This window comes from Ipomoea nil, unplaced genomic scaffold (assembly GCF_001879475.1).
Source record: "Ipomoea nil cultivar Tokyo-kokei standard unplaced genomic scaffold, Asagao_1.1 scaffold1043, whole genome shotgun sequence".
Lineage (NCBI taxonomy): Eukaryota > Viridiplantae > Streptophyta > Magnoliopsida > Solanales > Convolvulaceae > Ipomoea > Ipomoea nil.
This window is the reverse complement of record NW_017617471.1, coordinates 7,775,500-7,794,902: the sequence shown is the minus strand read 5'-3', so window position 1 is coordinate 7,794,902 and position 19,403 is coordinate 7,775,500. Positions and strand designations below refer to the sequence as shown.

Below are 19,403 nucleotides of genomic sequence, written 5' to 3'. Positions count from 1 at the left end.
TCCTTTTTGGGTAGAAAAAGTCATAATTTAGAACAAAATTTTGATGAAAATATATGTTGTATGTTGTCCTAGTCAAGATGCAAGAACTAAAAACTACAAAATCATATGTACCTGATTGTCTCACTAGCGATCGTTACAAGAGCATTTACCGTTCAAGAAAGTGAAAATCGAAGTATCTCTAACATGTATATCTCTCTATTGCTCTATTCTTATTTTTATGATTTTTGAATTCAACCTATTTTTTCATCCTTAGTATCATGGTGGAACAAACTTTGGGAGAACATCATTGCCACAACATATGACTAAAAATGAACCTTATGTCTATCGTCCATCTTGCATTATGGATCATGGTCCATGGTATAAAGATCGCAAGTTGAGCAACATTCAGGGTGTGTTTGGTTGGAGATTTTTGCAGCCTACTATAGATTTTGATAACTATTACCATATTTGTTTGCCTACTTGTGTTATCTTACTATTGGATTCAAATTCTTTAATAATTACAAAACTCGTTACCTTTTTACTCCTTTTCTACTTTTGAATAGTGGAATCAAACATAAGGAGGAAAAAAAATAGTAATAATAATAATAATAATGTTAATAATAATTATTATTACTAATTTTTAATTTACTAACTAAAATGTAAGTGAAATCAAATTTATTTACTCCATATTATATTACTCTATATAATATCTACATATATTATTACAATTAAAGATAACAAAATGAAAAAAAAAAAAAAAAAAAAAAAAAAAAAAAAAAAAAGATAATCGAAGTTACAATTTTTTTGTCCAAAAAATTATATAGTACAACTTTTATATATAGCTTAGTTAATGTATCAAAGAATGTAACACAAACATGGACATATAAATGAAAAGTACCAATCTTCATTCACACTTTTTAGAATACACATGCATATATGCATGTGTATATTTATTTTTATTTTAATTAATTAATTATTTTGATTCCAGTTCATATTTATTACCAAACAAGTATTTAAACTCATTACCCTTACCAAGTATTTTATTCCTATTACCATTCCGATTTCAATGTTTGAACAAAACAGACTCGCATTTTTCATCCTCACGTACGAGTATATGTGTCTGTGTAAATTTGTTGAACAATGGACTGCTAACAATGAGTCGTTATGTTGTGCATCCGTATGCACCATGCATGGTGCACACGGATGTAAAAATGACGTCGACTTAAAAAAAATCAGAATTGCATAATTAACTACACATCTATAATTTCATAACTATACATTCAGAATTGCATAACTATACATTCAGAATTGCGTAACTATACATCCAGAATTGCATAACTACACATCCATAACTTCATTACTATACCTCAAGAATTGCATAACTACACATCCATAACTTCATTACTATACCTCCAGAATTGCATAACTACACATACATAACTTCATAACTATAAATCCAGAATTGCATAACTGCATAACTATACATTCAGAATTGCATGACTACACATTCATAATTTCATAACTATAAATCCATATTTGCATAACTATACATCCATAATTTCATAACTATACATTAAGAAATTATGCACAACATAATGTTGTTGATGAGAATCGAAACTGAATTTTTTTAAAAAAAATTAGATGCACGTTTTTGCATCCGGATACACAGCATGATTTGCCGCTAACAATAGCATCATGCAAATGTTTGAGTTTTAACATTGTTAATTGTCGGCAAAACTTCACTTTGTAGACATTTTGCACGGGTCAAATCACATGTACCTATAAAACTATGACAAAAACAGTACAAAAGTTTAGCATGCAAATTTAGTAGGAATTATAAATTTATAATATTGTGAATAGAAAATTTACACAGAAAATTCATGATTCTACATTTAATCCAACCGTTTATAAATCACCAACTAACCAACCTTTAAATAAGCGCAATAAATGAGAGATATTATGATTGAAACCAAAAATGGATGGAAGAAAACTATATAAATTAGATGTCATTATTACTTTATCTTTTGCATTTTTTTTAGGAGGTACTGATTAGTGATTACTGAAGATAGGGGAGGGCCATGCCATATATGGATAGAGGAGGACCATGCCATCTGGTTATCGCTAGAAACTTCATGCCTTACAACTCTTTCAAATGGAGCATTTTCCAAATTCATTACTTGTTGAAGTTGATTGACACCAACATATCGTACCCCCACTCAATGTTCAATAATATTATTATTTTGATCAACTTGTTGAAATTTGTAACAAGTGTTGTTTTTCAACCACTCAATGATCATTTCAGGCCAAACAAAAATTAATTGTAGTATTTTACTAAATATTATATTTTATGTTCATTTCAGGCAAAGTTTCAAGTATATGTAGTATTTTACTAGATATTAAAAATATATATAGGAATAATCAAGTTGATATTAAGCACATAAAGTACTTACAGCAAACCATATCTCCTTCATCATCAAAAATACAAAAGCGAAGGGAATTAAACAGAACAAAGCAAACAAAGTAAAAAAAGCAAAAGATACAAATAATAATAACGACCATCATATCAAAGAAACAGCACAATCATGGCAACCCCAGCCCCAGCATGCATAGCTTTCTTAATGGCATTCCCCATCTTTCTCTTTCTCTTTCTCCTTTTCTTCTTCAGTCTTTGGGTGGTACCCAGGCAGCTTTTCCTTGATCTTGTCCAAGAACCCTTTCTTGGGCTCCCCCTCGTGGTGGTGCTCTGCTGCCGGTGCCGGAGGAGGCGGCGGAGCAACTTCTTCCTCCGCCTTCTTATGCCCTCCGCCGGGGAGCTTCTCCTTGATCTTGTCCAAGAACCCCTTCTTCTCCTCCGGCTCCTCGTCGTCGCATTTCTCCACCGGAACACTGGTGTCAACTTCTTCCTTTGATTCGCCGGAGAGTTTCTCCTTGATCTTCTCCTTCAACCCCTTCTTCTCCTTCTTTTTCTTCTTGATCACTCCATCCTCCTCGTACTCCTCCTCGCTCTGCAAAACAAGTTCATCCAATCAAAAAAAAAAAAAGAAAAAATCCAAAGATAGAGAGATCGATGGATATAAGACTTACAGAGCTACTAGAACTGCTAGAGGAGCGGTGGAGCTTTTTCTTCTCCTCCTTATGCTCCACCCCATGCGGCGGCTCGGAGACATGAACCTTCTCCCCAAACTCGCCGGAAATGGCTTCCTCCTCCGCGCAGTGGGGCTTCTTCTCCTCCTCCTTCTTCCCCAAGAAGTCAAGCAACCCCCTGTCCTCAACCACTTGCTCCTCCGCGGGCTTGTTATGGTGGAACTCCTCCGCCATGGCAAAATCACTCAACAAAAAAGGAGAAAAATATGAAAAGATTGAAAGAGTTCTCTAATATATGTTTCTACAATAATATTCTATGCTTGGATGTGAAGGTGGTGGAAAGAGTTCTCCAATGGGGGCTTTTATAGGGATCAAGAACGCGGACGTTACGCTCTTAAGATTGGGGAAATATTTTATTTTGATTTTCTAAAAAAAAAAAAAAAAACCAATCAAACTTGATAGAAAAACAAGTCATCAAACGCTGTCAAGTGATCCAAAGTGTGTAACTGACGATTTGAATCGACGTGGCCGGTTAACGTTTGGGCACGATTCGTTACAATTCAATATGTACGATCACTAGTCTTTTTGCCGACATCTTACATGGCATGGCCCACTTTTGGATTTCAATTTACCGTTCTAAATAAGTGATCACATGATCGAACTTTGATGGTAGAATATTATTTTTAGGCTTAAAAAGATTGAGAAAGTATAGAATAGTTGAACAGATGCTACCTTTGTAAAGAATCACGAGTTTTAAACTTCAATAGATACATTGACTCTTTGTGCTTCGGTAGATTTAGAAAGTATGTATGAACAGATATTACATCATAATAGAGTCAATAGTATTATTAAAAAAAAAAAAAAAAAAACTACATTCAATATCTTAGAAAGAAAGAAAGGAAAAAAATCAAATTTACAAAATATTACTAATTACTAACTATCTTAATTAAGAAATAAAAATGCTTTTTCTCTTTCACATTATATTGATGTAAGATCGCATCTCATCAATCAAAAAGTAACGCATTAAGTCCAGAAATCAAACAGTACACATGCACCTGACCTGGAAGTAAGACTGTGTGTTTAGTGTGATTTTGTGATACTGAAACCGCTACTATTAAATGAATCATAGAAATCATGTAAAAGGTGAAAACTAATGTCACGCTTTGTTTCCCGTGGTTGAGATATTAACATTTGACTAGACCCCTAAGTTGTTATTTATATTAGAAATTAAAATGCCAAGCATTTTATGCTCAGATGTCACCTATGTGATTCTTCTTGAAAAAAAGGTCACCAGATCGAACCCCAGTGGTGAAGTATTGATTCTTTGGGCTACAACAGATAGAGAAACACTTAGGGAGAGCATCATCTCTATCATCTGGAATGGGGGTACTTTACCTCGCTTCACACCGGGGTGGAGCCTTCGCTAGGGTGTGAATGGCGAATTATATCGTGCACCATGGCTAAATTGAAACGACGTCGTTTTGTATCTGTTTTTTTTTTTTTTTTAATTTCGTTTCCCATTTCTGTCGTTAACGTCTATAAAAAAAAAAAAAAAATCTCCTATTTCAAATGTACATAAGCTCATAACAGAATACATATAAACTCATAACATAATACACATAATCTAACATAATACATAATACACATAAACTCTTAACAGAATACATAAACTCTTAGCATAATACACATAAACTCTTAACATAATACACATAAACTCTTAACATAATACACATAAGATCTTAACATAAAAACGACGTCGTTTTGAGCAGGGTGCACAATGCATTGTGCGCCCTGGTGCACGATATAACGATTGGGGTGGGAATAGGCCAGGCCCCTTGTAGGGGTCTATGTTCTGGCCTAATTAAGGCCTAGTTAGGCCTAACTTGTTTAGTAATAAGGTCAGGCTTAGGCCGAATTCAAAGCTTATATATTAAACTAAACAGGTCAGGCCTATATATAATAGGTTCGACCTTCAGGCCTACACGTCTGACCTATGTATAGTTCTGACCAATCCTCCGGGCGACGTGAATGATATCCTAGAACGTAATATTAAGAAGATTGCAACGAGAAAAGTTTACTACCAGAGACTAATTCTACTTAAACATATTATCATTACCAAGTATTTGATTTCATTACCATTTCGATTTCATTGTTTGAACCAAATACACCCTAAATATGTATCATTTGTTCTTAGGGCATTGATTTAGTGAATGACAAGCCTCATTTAACACATGCATGTTTCCTGTAATAATATTGAAGTTTGATTCTTGCCACAAATATTGAGAGTTTGAATTTGGACCGAATTCTTTGTACGCATAAGTGTTAAATCAGGCCTTAGCCCTACATGCACTTAAAATCTTATATACACACTTTTATTGGTCCCTACGTTAGAAAAATAATTCGTTTATCAATGCTTGCTTAAAATGATGGATCGGACTACAAATTGAGAGTAGTTGTAAATTGTAATACTACTCTTCTTGAAATTATAATATTAGCAACAAAAGTTTGTTTGGGGGACGGAATTGCATATTAATTAAGTTTGATAAAAGCGGCATCATTTAGGTGTACTGAATCCACCATGAATTATAAATAATTTAGGTAATAAGGAAGGGGAGGGAGTCACGGCTGTCACGCTGTCATCTGACCCCTACAGAGCCAGCAGAATCTCGCCACGTCGGACAACAACGTGAGTGTGTGCACGTCGATCGGACATGACATACAATTTTTTTTTTTTTTTTTTTTTTTTTTTTTTAGAATGACATACAAAAATTATTGAAAAATAAAATGTTACGAGATAGTTAACATTTTTCTAGTTGATAAATTCATGGTAGGATTAATTAATTTAGGAAAGAAAGTTAATGAATAAATATCATAAATAATATCATGTTAGAATGTAATATCATGGTGGGATGAGAAAATAGTTTTCAATAATTATAAAATTGATTATATTTTTTTCACTAAAATCTTCAAACAATTAATAAATTTCGATAAACGACTAAATCAGTTATTACTTTATATATAACTTTACATACGCCTTTCAGACATTTTTTTAATTCTTGCAAAGCATAATGTTGTACCCTTCAGAGCATAATGTTATGCCTTTCAGAGCACACTGATGTTTTCCAGTGCACATTGTTGAGCCTTCAAGAGCACATTGTTGTGCCTTCGAAATGCATATTGTTTTGTCTTATAGTGCACATTGTTGAGTCTTTCAAAACATATTGTTGTACCTTCCAAAGCACATTGTTGTGCCTTCGAAGTGTACATTGTTGAACCTTTCAGAGCGTATTATTGTGATTTCCAGTGTACACGGTTGTGCTTTCTAGGAGACAAATTTGTTTCTTCCATGATTTGAATAGAATGCAAAGACAATCAATCAGAGATGATTTACTGAAGAAGGTAGTGTTGTGTAGATTAAAAGCACTAAATTTTTTTAGAGCAATTAATCTGAACAGATCAAAGGCTTAAATTTCTCTTCACTTTCGCACCCGAGCCGTTTGTGCACCACAACCTATGTATATGTGCGTGTGTTTAGTACATAAATTTGGTTAAAATAATTAGTTATTTTACGCCAAACTGAAATGGTCGGCCTTGATTGGATAAAGGTTTGGTGGGGCCAAGGTCGGTGCGTGAGCAGATGAACACGTAACCGTAGTTTAGAGGGTGGGACCAATTTCGAGATTCCCAACTTCGTGAATAGGCATCTATTTATTTATTTATTTATTTATTTATTTATTTTTGGTGTGGGTCCCCATCACTACCTTAGTAAACACAAATCAGTACACGGGTGGAGCCCACTGCATGACAGAAGGTCGGTTTGACGTTCTTCGCCCAACCTCCTTGCGATTTTTAAGGCCTTGGAAGTGTAACCGATAAATTCCTTTAATTTCCGAGGGCCGTCCAATATTATTATTATTTTCTTCTTCTTATCGAAGTTTCTCACTTTATCAAAGTTTTCAGCAATCGTTATACCCTACACCACGGCGTGCGTAGTACTGTGCGCCGCGCGCCTTCCAAAACGACATCGTTTTGGAAGGTGCGGTAGGAAGTTGCTGTGATTATGTATATTTGTTCACATAATTATATATATTTGTTCATACAATTATGTATATTTGTTCATACAGTTATGTACATTTTTTATACAATTATATACATTCTTTTTATACAATTAAGTACATTCGAATCAGAAAATTTGTGTGTTTTATGTTAAGAGTTGATGTGTATTATGTTAAAAGTTTATGTTTATTATGTATTATGTTAGATTATGTGTATTATCTTTTAAAAAGAGTATGTATATTTTGTTATATAATTATGTACATTCATGTATACAATTATGTGTATTCTAGTATAACATTATGTACATTTTTGAACATGGGTTTTTTTAAAAGAAAAATTAACTGCCATACACTGGGGCGGGAAATTTCAAAAAATAAAAATAAAAATAAAACGACGTAGTTTTGCATCTGGGCGCACAATGCAACGCACGTCGTGATATAGGATATAAATTGCCAGTTTTCAAAGCGTAATTGGCGAGGATCGTGTGAATTTAGAATTAGTCTAATTTAAATAATGAAACTTATATATATATATTAGTTCAAATGCGAAAAATGCATCTCGTGTGATTGGTGCGGTGCGGATTATAATCATGTATATATAAATATATCACAAAATATTTAGAAATGCATCAATACATCACAAAACGCACCACACACCAAAAATGAACCACACCACACAATACTTAATTGTGCATTCCCAAGTGTTAATATACTACATAGTTTTCAATTTCAACTAATTTAATCATTGAATTGTTTAGAATTTCGTCAATTAAACCTTTCAAAGACCAAATTAATGAAATTTTAAATAATACGTGAGACATTGTCGATTTAAATATACTGTAGCGTCAATCGGTAATTAACATACAAAAAGAATGCACGCTCCGTTAACATTATCGGTGCGTCATTTCTTTACTTAAAGAAACGATACCGTTTTGAGGGTGCACCGCGGTCCACGATATAACGACCCAAGTTACCACATTAGGGTTAAACATTGAACTATAATGTTTTCAAGTCAATTGGGCTGTACATACATTTATGTCAATTAGGTTAATTAGTTGAATTGATTTGGACCGATTAATATCAGTTACCAAGTTTTTGCCCAATAATCTAATTGTTCCATTTGGATATCGATTTGGAATTAATTAGCCCAAGGTTCAACATATGTATGGATTGGCCTATGAATTCATAATCAACTTTAAGCCCATTACTTATATTGCGCCAAATTGGCAAACCATTTTAGCATTCGTTATACCGTGCACCACGGTGCACATAGCAATATGCGTCCCATGCCTCCTAAAAAATTACAAGAAAGAAAGAGAGATTTTGAGTGTATCTTTTTTTATTGTAAACTATTCTACCTTTTTTTTTTTTTTTTTTTTTTTTTTTTTTTTGGTGAACGGGCCTTAATTCATTAAATCATCAGAGATCGACGCAACAAGAAAATGAGGCGGCACATCGTATCACTCCTTGCAACCTGACACAGAAACGGCCTCCCGAGCTAGAGTATGGGTTGCACGATTCGCAGATTGCTTTACAAAATTAAAGTTTACCCCATCAATCAAAGAGACAACTTCTTTCACATCATCCACTAAAAAACCAAATGCAGAAAAAAAAATGGAAAAAAAGAGCAAAATAACATAACTGGGAATCCATCTCAACATCTACATCTCCCATTCCGGTATCTTTTAGCCAGCTCAGTGCTTCCCGAATACACACCTTCCACCACACTATACTGACCGGCCACACAGCGATTCTTTGCTGCCATAAACCGCCCTTGATCATCATGCAACACCCACCCCAATCTCATTACACTGTGTTCACCATCCAAAGAGGCGTCGGTGTTCAATTTTATACGTCTGGGAGCAGGCACCTACAAACTATTCTACCTTTTAAAAAGCAGTACATTAGTTTACCATGCCTATAAACTCACTGTCAATTGCAATTTTCCCTAGGCACAACCGCTTCTCTACTTTGTGCATCTGTGCTACCCCTAGAATAATCTCCATTCTGTGTATTAGGTTGTGCACCACTATACTTCATCATCAATAATTGACCCCAATTTCCCCCTCTCCTCAACCCACTATTAATCCATCTAAATCAACAGAAGGAAAAAAGAGAGAAAAAAATAAGAACCGAAAAAAAAAAAAAAACAGCGTTAATAAACTTACCCATCCAACGAAGCCCTCATCTTGCTGCATTGAACTGATTCGCCGGCCATGGCGTCATGGTTGAATCAATTGTTTGAACTATCAATGCTCCTTTGGTTATGTTGCTTTTTCGTCTGGACACTTCAAAACGGTAGTCAGCAACAATAACCAAGGAAATTGAAGGAGATGGGTACGAGAATCGCAGAGCTTCCTTCGAAAACCATTGCACGATCTTACGTTTTTACCTCCAACTGCACAATTTGAATCATTTTATCGCCTCCAACACCCGATTTTTACCCCGAATATTGGGCAATCTCATCCGTAGATCCATAGTCCTCATGTGGCAACTTGACCTCACTTGATCCTTATCATATATATATATATATATATATATATATATATATATATACACACACACACACACACACACATTAGTTAGGGCATCCTCAATAGTGAGGATCTTGGTGTAGTTTTTGGAGGTGTGATTGGTAAAGAGAAACGAGTGAAAAGGAAAAAAAAAAAACAAAATAAAAAACTAAAAAAATCCCTGCAACCCCCAGACCCCCCTCCCCCCCCCCCCCCACACACACCAAAAAACCCCTGCAACCCCTACAAAACCCACAAATTAGCAGGACCAATCCACCCCTCTCTCTCTTCTCTCCTCTACATACCTATTTTTTTTCTTAATTCTTGTGCAAAACCCCATTGTTGGGGATGCTCTTACAGGGCGTTTGGTTGGAGAGAATTTAAATTATATTCCCACTTAATTCTCACCTAATTCCAAAGGCCACTAAAATCCTTAACAGGGCGTTTGGTTGGAAGGGGGGAATTACGTGGGAAACGAATTGCAATTCTATGGGAGATGAATTACTGGGAATAAAGTAGGAATTTAAATTCCAGTGTTTGGTTTACGGGAATATAGTTACTGAAATTTTTCATTCTAATGTTTGGTATACATGGGAATTGAAAGGGAATAAGTAGTATAAAGTCCAAAATGCCAATTATTGTTGTGGTATTAATTTTAGGTTAAAAAAAAGAGGGATAATTTTGTCTCATATCAGGGGGGCATGAGATTTTAATTCCATGAAAATGGGAGAATTGCAATTCCTTCCAACCAAACTAAGGAATTTTATGGCCTTTGGAATTAAGTGGGAAATGAATTTAAACTCCCTCCAACCAAACGCCCTGTAATTTGATGGGAAGGAATTACAATTCGACGGAATTGTAATTCTCTCATTTTTCATAGAATTAGAATCCCATGCCCTCCCTTGTCATTTTAATTCCATGGATTTTAGGAAGAAAAAAAAATAATGATGAGACAAAATCACCCTTCCCTTTTTTTTTAACCTAAAATTGATACCTGACAACAACGAGCATTTTAGACTTTATACTACTTATTCTTTTTCAATTTTCATGTATACCAAACATTGGAATTGAAATTTCCAGTAATTTTATTCCTATAAACCAAACACTGGAATTTAAATTCTCACTTTATTCTTAGTAATTCATCTCCCATGAAATTGCAATTCTTTTCCCACGTAATTCCCTCCCTCCAACCAAACGCCCCGTTAGTGGTTTGGTGTTTAGGATTTGTTTTGGCTGTTTTAGATTTGATTTTCATATGTTATTTTGTTAAAGTTATTCCCTCGTGTTTCGTTTGCGAGTTATTTTCTCTCGTGTCTTTAGCGAGTTCTTTTTTCATAAGGTGAATCAATTTATTTGATAATGGAGTATGTTTACTTCATCCCGAACATTGAAGAAGATCTGAACTTTGATATGCAGTTTAGATTAATGGAGATATTGTCTATGGATAGAAAAGCCGCAATAGAATCAGACTTTGATAGCAAGATCATTAACAATATCAAAGAAGCTTCAGGTTCTCTAAACGAATTTAACTTCAATCTTGAAAAACAGTCAGAAATTCAAGTTTCGTGTAACATTAGAAATTTGTTTCAGTATTTGATTATAAAAAATGTTTTATTTGTGGTATAAAATATTAAAAAAATGATGTTGAACCAAAAATAGATAACTGGTCAAAATAATCCATAATTTACATACATAATATTAGATAGATCCAATATGTATGTATCAATAAAAATGATTGAAATTGATTTGCGATCTACTTAAAAACAGTAAAAAAAAAAAAAAAATGAAATGAAAACAAAGTAAAAAAGGAAAGGAATAACAGAATAATATTAGAAACTCAAAACGAACGTCTTCCCTTTTCCTTCTCGTTTCTCCAAAATCACTTCAAATTCATCTGTTGCTTCATCAGCCATCGTCTCGTCGCCGGCGGTTCGGATGCTCCGATTCTTTATGCCAAATCGGTACAACCTGGGGAAGCGTATAGATATAATATATACATAGAGGGAGAGAGAGATAGGGATTAGAGAGGGAGTGGGGTGGAGCGGCCATGATAACTCGATCGAATTTGGCGGAACAGCTGAGGGAATATCAGATTCGATCGAAACATGATTGGGCTTCCGTCTCTTTCTTCTCCTCTACCTCCAATCTCACTACTTCCAGGTACATCGTCATAATCATCAATCTGTTTTATTTTTCTGGACTTTCCCATCTTAATTAATTTTTTTTTTTTTAAATTTCGATGCTTTGCTTTGATTTTCGATGCGATTATTGCTGGATTTAATTATATTGGCACTTGAGTTCATTTTAGGGAATAATTCCATTACGTTGAAAGCATTGCATCTATTTAAATCATCTTAGGGTTTACAATTTGAGCATTTTAGTTTTGGGGAAATTAATTGACTAAATTTCTTTAACCATTTAACCCAGCTTGATTTTTTTTATTAGAAAAGTTTATATTTGTTGTGTACATTTTACTTTAATTGTAATATTGAGTTTTGGGTTCATGAATTACTTTAAACACTTTGGTGTTTTGATGTGGGATTAGATATAGGAGGAGGTAGTTTTCATTATAGGTTACTCTGCATCCCTGTTATCTTTTACATTGTTATGCTTTAATATCAGCTTATATACAATATTCTTAAGCTATCAAAGAAAAGAGCACAGCATAAAAGAGGCTTGTTTTCCTGTTCCGTTTGGGGAACTATAGAATGTAGAAAGCATCTAATTATCTCTTAGCATTTGTGAAATGTCAGTACATAACATAAATTGCTACACTATTTATTGGATGGACTAGCTAACATGATTTCAGTGCTCATAAGTAAAATGCCTGTTAGATGCCCATATTATCTTTGATTTAAAAGGTGTGAGAGTACAGCTTATCGGCTTGGGAATTTACCAGTTAATCAAATGATGATAGTTACAAACTCACTTCTGTCACGCTATTTCAATCTTCTAGATATCCATCCTTGGCTTGAGTTCATGCCAACTGTTTTTTTATCAAAGGAGATCTTTTTACTTTTACATTGTGATTAGTAGTTTACTTTTTGAGGCGGGTTAAACAAGAAGAAAATCACAGACCACTAGGTCATTAGTGGGCTAATTTTATTAAAATCCAAGCTGTATATACATGGAGGTGGGTATGGAACTAGCACCTTATTGACTACTTAAGACATAAGATTAACATGATTTCCGACGAATATCTACCATTTTTCATAATCTTTCTTGATGCAACTATAGCTGGGTTGGCAACAGGGTTTTACAGAACTTTGGTGAAATTCTGACGGTAGTAGAAACCTCCACTTCCTGTATCTAGAATTGGATCCTTCCAAGGTGATTAGACTTTCCATTAAGTCTAACAATATAAAATTTTCAAAATTGTTAAATATTATTTGAAGATTTTATGTATATCTTAAATACTTTACAGAGTATTAAATACTCCCTTTAAATCGTACAGGATTAAAAAAAATGCAGCCAAGCTCACTAGCATTCTAGCCAAACTATGACATTATAATTCAAGCTTGGTTACTGAAGGAATCAACTATTTTCTTGAGATTCTATTATAAACTAACTTGAATTGACACCATAAGTTAAGCCTGAATTGTCTCTGTAACTGTGTTCCCCTACTTTCATCCCTTCCGATGGTTTATCCAAATGGGTTCAAAAGAAGGGATTGAACCTCCTTTTTTTTTTTTTTTTTTTTTTTTTTTTTTTTAAATCTCTATCTTAAATACTTTACAAAGAATTAAATATTCATTAAATCATACATACAGGATTAAAACAAATAAAGCCAGGTTTGCTAGCGTTCTAGCCAAACTATGACATTCTAATTCAAGCTTGATTACTGAAGGAACACTATTTTGTTCGAGATTCTATTATCAACTAACTTGAATTGACCCCATAAGGCCATAAGTTAAGCATGAATTATCTCTGTTCCCCTACTTTCACCTCTTTCAATGGTTTATCTGCATAGGTACAGGATGGGTTTAAACTTCAACTTTTTTGTCATCATAATTGGTATAGTTAGACTAATTACAATGTTTTCAATTCTGCACATTTTGAGTAATGTATATCTGGGGGTAGTGGTAGACCAAAGTTTCAACATCTTTAACTACGTTCCAGTGTTGAATATAACCATCAATTTATAAAAATCTGTTTTTCATTTGAAGTGTATGCTTTTGTATCACCTTTGCCACTGATCCTGTTCCAATGGTTGAGATGAGGCCCCTTGACCTTAAGGTTAGGGGTTTGAACCTCATAGGGTGCAGTTCTGTGTGGAGTATTTGAATCCCTCTGTATTGTGGGTATATAGTCTCAGTTTCATTTTGGGGTGTTGTAATCAGTTACTGTTGATTCTTATTGGTGGTTTAGATATTGTAAATGGTTGTGTATTCATCAATTGATTGTAATTGTATTATATTCTCATAGTACCAAAAAAACTGTATATATACTTGTAATTTCTCTGTATCCAACAGGAATTGCTATCTTTTGGTTCATTTACACATCTCTTTTCTTTTCGGTGCAGGGTGGATGTCGTCATCTTTGTAATATGGGAACTTGTCATTTTTGCATGCGTTGTTTTCACCTGTGTTTCACTCTATTTAAGCCATCTAAGGCTTGCTTTGATCTTAATATGCTTTACATTTCTGCTGTTTATATGCATGAGAATTACAAAGCAGATTAGGCTTGCCCGGAAAAAGAAGCGAAGGATGCTACTACCATTATCAATGTAGAATTCTAGGGAGGGAATATTCTTTAACAATGTACCCCTACTAGGGTTATGTAAATGGTGAGAAATCTTGGCCACTGCTTCTGCCAACCTTTTGTTTTTTTTTCCTGGTTTCTGTGTATTTTGCTTGAGACAAGCTGATGGAAGGACATATAGATTATATGATATGACTCACTGAGAAAATTGCTTGCAGATCTTGATTTATACATTCTAGACATTTGTTTGGATTGGGTTGCACACTTGCACTGTGATTTTAGCTGTACTTAATTTTTTTTTTCTTATTTATATATATTTTTTAGTGGGATACAGTCATAAGAAATACATTTAATTTTGCATATTTCAGACAGTATATATATATATATATATGTATATATAACTTGTAGTTATTTTGTCTCACTGGGGCTTGAAGAAATGGACTTTAATCCCTTGAGTTGCTATCATCCATATAGCACCAAACACCAGAAGAATGCTGAGAGCCAACCCTAAAATCCCAAGAAACCAATTCACACCCCACATTGCAGTGTACCTTTTGGGCGTCTTCATCATTATCCACATCAAACAGGGATATGCCAAGGTGACCGGCAGCGCAATCCCGCCGATCAGCCCTGCCAGACTGGGCAAGAACGGCAGCGCCACCGCAATGAAAAACGCCAGCCCCCCGAAGAAGAGGCGGAGCGCCGCCCTAAGCCACCACGGGCATGGCCTATTCTTCTTGCTGGTGTATCTGAACTCCAGGTTATCAAACACCGGCATTGCATATATCTGGAAAGAGGTGAGGCTATGGATCACCACTAGCAGATTTATTATCCCTAGTGTCACCTTTGATGTTTCATGTCCATGGTACTTGTCCAAGGCCGTTAATATCCCCCCATTTGTTGGCATCTGTCGGAAACACAAAAAACACCAAGACTATAAATAATAATTATGGCATAGTATTTTAAGATAAGTTATAAGTTTGATATCTGATTCTCAATATAACTAAATACTTTATGGTATATCTAGTTGTACTGGATACTAAGTTATTACCCCTGATACTGATTGTATCTGATACAATCAATTATAATATGTCTAACTGTACTAGGTACAATCAGCGATGCGACGATCACATGATTTTATGGAGAAATTAAATAAAATAGGTAGCTTCATGGGTAAGAAAAGTATGTAGATATTTGGGGGGGGGGGGGGGGGGGGTATTATTGATGATTAATCCCAACAACCCAACACAATTTGAGGCTATCTTTTTAATTGTGATTAACGTGTAAAGTAAAAGCAAGCATTTATGTATGGATAGGAAAGTGTTTGGGAGCTTACGAGGTTTCCATAAGCCCAGTAGCCTCCTATTGCCAGGGGAAACAGACAACATGAGATGATTAGATATGACACCTTAACCCCTCTCCACATTGGTAAACTCGATGGATGCTTCATACTAGACGGCATTGTACTCTGCATTTATTAAATTTTCATTTCATATCATATAAACTTCATGGAAAAGAAGAAAATTAAACACACTTTACAGTGTTATGAACACGACTTTCAATAAAGACTTTGCAATCCAATTTATAATTCTAGAGAAATGCAACTCAGTATCGTAGGTAATTTCATTTGTGTTGCAATCCAATTTCCTAATCATTTCATTTTTCTTTTTGACCATTTTTAACCACTAAATTAAACCACCCACCAAATGCACTATGTATTATTATTTTACTTAAGTGTCACATTCTTATGTTTCTTCACGGGTGATGTTACGCTTCAGTCAAATTTAACTTATAATTGACACTATTTAATTGAGTGTAAAATAAATATATAATTTCAAACCTGAATCTCTAGAACAAGATTATGTCCCCTGAAAGTGAAAGCTATGATGCCAAGAGCGTTGAGAATGTTGCAAACCCTTCCGACCGGGGAATCCACTTCCACCGGATCATACGACACGTCGCCGGGCCGGTGTTTGACGACGGACACCGCCCATGTCACGGTGCAGTAGGCGACGGCGGAGATGGCTCCCACCAGCGACACTCCGGCGATGGAGTTGAGGTTGGGAAGCTGAGCTAGAACTATGGACGACGTGGTAAACACGGCGTACCACTCTAACGTGGTCAACGGATCGCCGCCGCCCAAGATTTTGAAGAACATCTTCATGGACCCGGCTCCGATCATTATCAGCGTCACGCAGGTCCCGCCGGAAAGGTACATGGTCGGAAACAGTGCCAACGCCTTCCCAACTTTCTCACCTTCATTATATAATATAATAAACTCATATGAAATAAACCAATTTTGTTGAATCCCCAATCCCAATACTCCCACGCCCGACCCACCCAACAGAATAAAAGAATGTAAATAACTGTAACTCAGTAGCTTAGCAGACCAGATCAAATTTTAGTGCACACAAAAAATCTGTCCACTCTAGACATAATCCTCACACTGCAGCTGAACATTGATCTCACCTTTAAGTATTGTCTACTGAAGAGTAAGTTAAACTCATGCAACCCACGATTTAATTTACAATCGTTATTTTGTGGACCAAGGTCTAGATTAAAGAAAAAAACTTGTAATCTCTTCTCTATAAAGAGTGGGAAATGTTTTTACTTTATGGAGAAGGGTAATGTACGTATAAAATGGAAGTATATATAGTGATAAGATAATGATTAATGTTACCAAAAGCATATAAGATTAAAAGTAGATGTGATGCATAGTGAGAGCAGTGAGAAATTAAATAAAGTGGGAAAGATGACTATGAGTGACGTTGGCAAATTAAAAATATTGTATTCTTACCAAAAGCCGCCATTGAAAGGCGGAGATAGCGGCCATAGCGAGTTCCTGCCACTGATTCATGGAGTTGGATGAGCAACCACAGTGTATAGAGTTGCCACACAAAAGCTAAGGACAGACATATTATTCCCCATGTCCTGCACCATTATATTAATAAATCCATTCATTCAATTCGATCAAGATAAAAACCTATTTAGGACTGGGTTTGTGTCCATCTCACATTGTGATGAAGCCAAAAGTGAAGAATAAAATGGGTCTACTTAGGGATGGAATGCCAGATTGTGTCCATCTACCGAACATGGTGAAGTGAGAAGTGACAAATAGGGACAACCAGCTAAATTGGCCAGATTGTTAATTTATTAACTATAAGGTTATAAGTTTGACTCCCAGCCGAAACAATCTATTGAGTATTGGCCTTTTTGGTTTGAACCGATCAGCTATGCACAACTTAATTTGGTTTATCGCATTCTGTTGGTCAGACTATTAACTTGAAAACTACAAGATTACAATTTAAGTTCAACTCTTAGTTAGAAACACCTATTAGTTTTTTTAGTTTGAATAGATCAATAATGGACAACCTAAATAAGCTGATTGACCTGATAATTCTTTAACAGTTAAGATTATCACAAGTTAATTTTACCCTTGGAGTAGTGACAACGGGTTTTCATCATTAAGAAAGGTGAGAAATTAAAGAAAATGGAAAGGAGTGAAGGAGGGGTTTAGGTAGTTAATTACCATCCAAGGGCAGTGAAAGCGAAAGGAAGGACAAGTGCTTGGACTCCGAGACCAGAGCTAAGGGTGTGGAAGGCGGCGTAGTAAGCGTTACCATTTCTGGATTCAGTGATGGGAAGCCATGAATCCTGGAGGTCAAGCTTGGTGAGCTGCCCAAGCTCTTCAAGGCATGCAATGGCCTTCTTCATGGGGCTGGCTATGGGGGTCGACATTAACCGAGACACCAAGGGGCTCTTCGGGGTTTTGGGCGCTGAGTGGATACATGGAGAGGGAGATTCAATCTGCAGCGGGAGAGGAGGTGGTGGTGTTGCTTGGCCGCCGCCGCCACCGCCGGCGGCACTTTGGCTTTTCATGGCCTCTGCAATTCCCTCCTTTCTCATGGTTTTCAAGGGAATGGATCGGAATTTCTCTATGACAAAAACCCAACCACCTAGCCAACTATATATAAGAGTGTAAAGGTTGCTTTAATTAATTTTAATTTTAATTTGATGAGAGAGTGAGAGAGTGGTCCATATAGGAATGTATAAATTTAGATTAAAAAAAAAAGTTGCTAATTATGCTCTGCAATCGTGTGAATCATGCAGTTGTAAAAACGACGTTATTTTACTTTTAAAAAAAATCATTTTCGATTGTCGTTAGTTACGCAAACATATGTTCATAATTTTATAATTTCACATTCTGAATGTATATGAAGTTATGGATGTGAGAGTTATGCATGCAATTCTTAATGTATAGTTATGAAGTTATGGATGTGTAGTTATGCATGCAATTCTTAGTATAGTTATGAAGTTATGTATGTGTAGTTATGCATGCAATTCTGAATGTATAGTTATGAAGTTATAATTTCACATTCTATGTATAACTATAAAATCATAAACTAAACGAAAGTATAACTTTGAAAAGCATAAACTAAACGAAAAACACTACTTATTACTCAATTATTAATGTTTTTGACACCATAAGCACTAAACCTGCGACACAATAAAATCAAGTCGTGTATGTTGGTCAACCATTTAAAATCTAACGGTGGATAATTAATTAAGAATTTGGTACCAATTTTCCTCTATTGCCAAAAAAGTTGTCGGAGGGTAGATTTGATGTATTCACCAAATCAAACCAATTTAAAATTAATTAGGTATTATAAATATAGCAAATTAAATTATACTTTTACTTATTAATAACCTGATGATGATACTTTATTCATTAACTATATGTTATAAATTTTAATTTACAATTTGTCATATAAAAAAAGTCTCCCACAAAATTATTATTGATTGTACTCAATAATAGTTGTGTGATATATTTTACCATAGTGTAAATTTTTAGTTGTGTTAGAGACATTTTGCATGCTTTGATATTAACTTGAAAAATATTTTTGATTTGAAATAAAATTTTATACTTACAATGACAGTAATAAATGAATATTTTATATATTTTTATCTTCTAACATTTGTCTTAAATATTAGATATCAAATTATCCATGCATCCAAATAATTCATCATTGATTCAATTAGATATTAAAAATATGAAACATATTCACTATAA

General features: G+C 34.8%; 2 protein-coding genes and 1 long non-coding RNA gene across 3 annotated transcripts; 1 reads left to right on the top strand and 2 right to left on the bottom strand.

Annotated features, from left to right (window-relative positions):
- Window positions 1-2,384: 2,384 nt before the first annotated feature.
- Window positions 2,385-3,429, bottom strand: LOC109182220 (phosphoprotein ECPP44-like). The gene is made up of 2 exons (XM_019332327.1): window positions 3,064-3,429; window positions 2,385-2,984 (listed from the first exon to the last, which is right to left on the bottom strand). The coding sequence occupies exons 1-2, from the start codon at window positions 3,295-3,297 to the stop codon at window positions 2,595-2,597; spliced, it is 624 nt and encodes a 207-aa protein (XP_019187872.1). The 5' UTR covers window positions 3,298-3,429; the 3' UTR covers window positions 2,385-2,594.
- An 8,016-nt stretch (window positions 3,430-11,445) lies between these two features.
- On the top strand, window positions 11,446-14,594 carry LOC109182368. The gene is made up of 2 exons (XR_002054367.1): window positions 11,446-11,791; window positions 14,154-14,594. It is a non-coding gene; the product is annotated as an uncharacterized LOC109182368 (long non-coding RNA).
- Window positions 14,595-14,661: 67 nt separating this feature from the next.
- LOC109182367 (lysine histidine transporter-like 8) lies at window positions 14,662-18,286 on the bottom strand. The gene is made up of 5 exons (XM_019332531.1): window positions 17,862-18,286; window positions 17,130-17,263; window positions 16,173-16,588; window positions 15,669-15,800; window positions 14,662-15,239 (listed from the first exon to the last, which is right to left on the bottom strand). Exons 1-5 carry the CDS (start codon window positions 18,236-18,238, stop codon window positions 14,751-14,753), a joined length of 1,548 nt encoding a protein of 515 aa, XP_019188076.1. The 5' UTR covers window positions 18,239-18,286; the 3' UTR covers window positions 14,662-14,750.
- Window positions 18,287-19,403: the final 1,117 nt, after the last annotated feature.

Bases quoted from the DNA above. Each gene is read 5' to 3' on its own strand.
- LOC109182220 (XM_019332327.1), bottom strand. From the start codon at position 3,297: ATGGCGGAGGAGTTCCACCATAACAAGCCCGCGGAGGAGCAAGTGGTT. The intron at 2,985-3,063 runs GTAAGTCTTATA...CTTGTTTTGCAG, and splicing joins CTAGCAGTTCTAGTAGCTCT to AGCGAGGAGGAGTACGAGGA.
- LOC109182367 (XM_019332531.1), bottom strand. From the start codon at position 18,238: ATGAGAAAGGAGGGAATTGCAGAGGCCATGAAAAGCCAAAGTGCCGCC. The intron at 17,264-17,861 runs GTAATTAACTAC...ATAATGGTGCAG, and splicing joins GCTTTCACTGCCCTTGGATG to GACATGGGGAATAATATGTC. The intron at 15,801-16,172 runs GTTTGAAATTAT...TAATAAATGCAG, and splicing joins ATCTTGTTCTAGAGATTCAG to AGTACAATGCCGTCTAGTAT.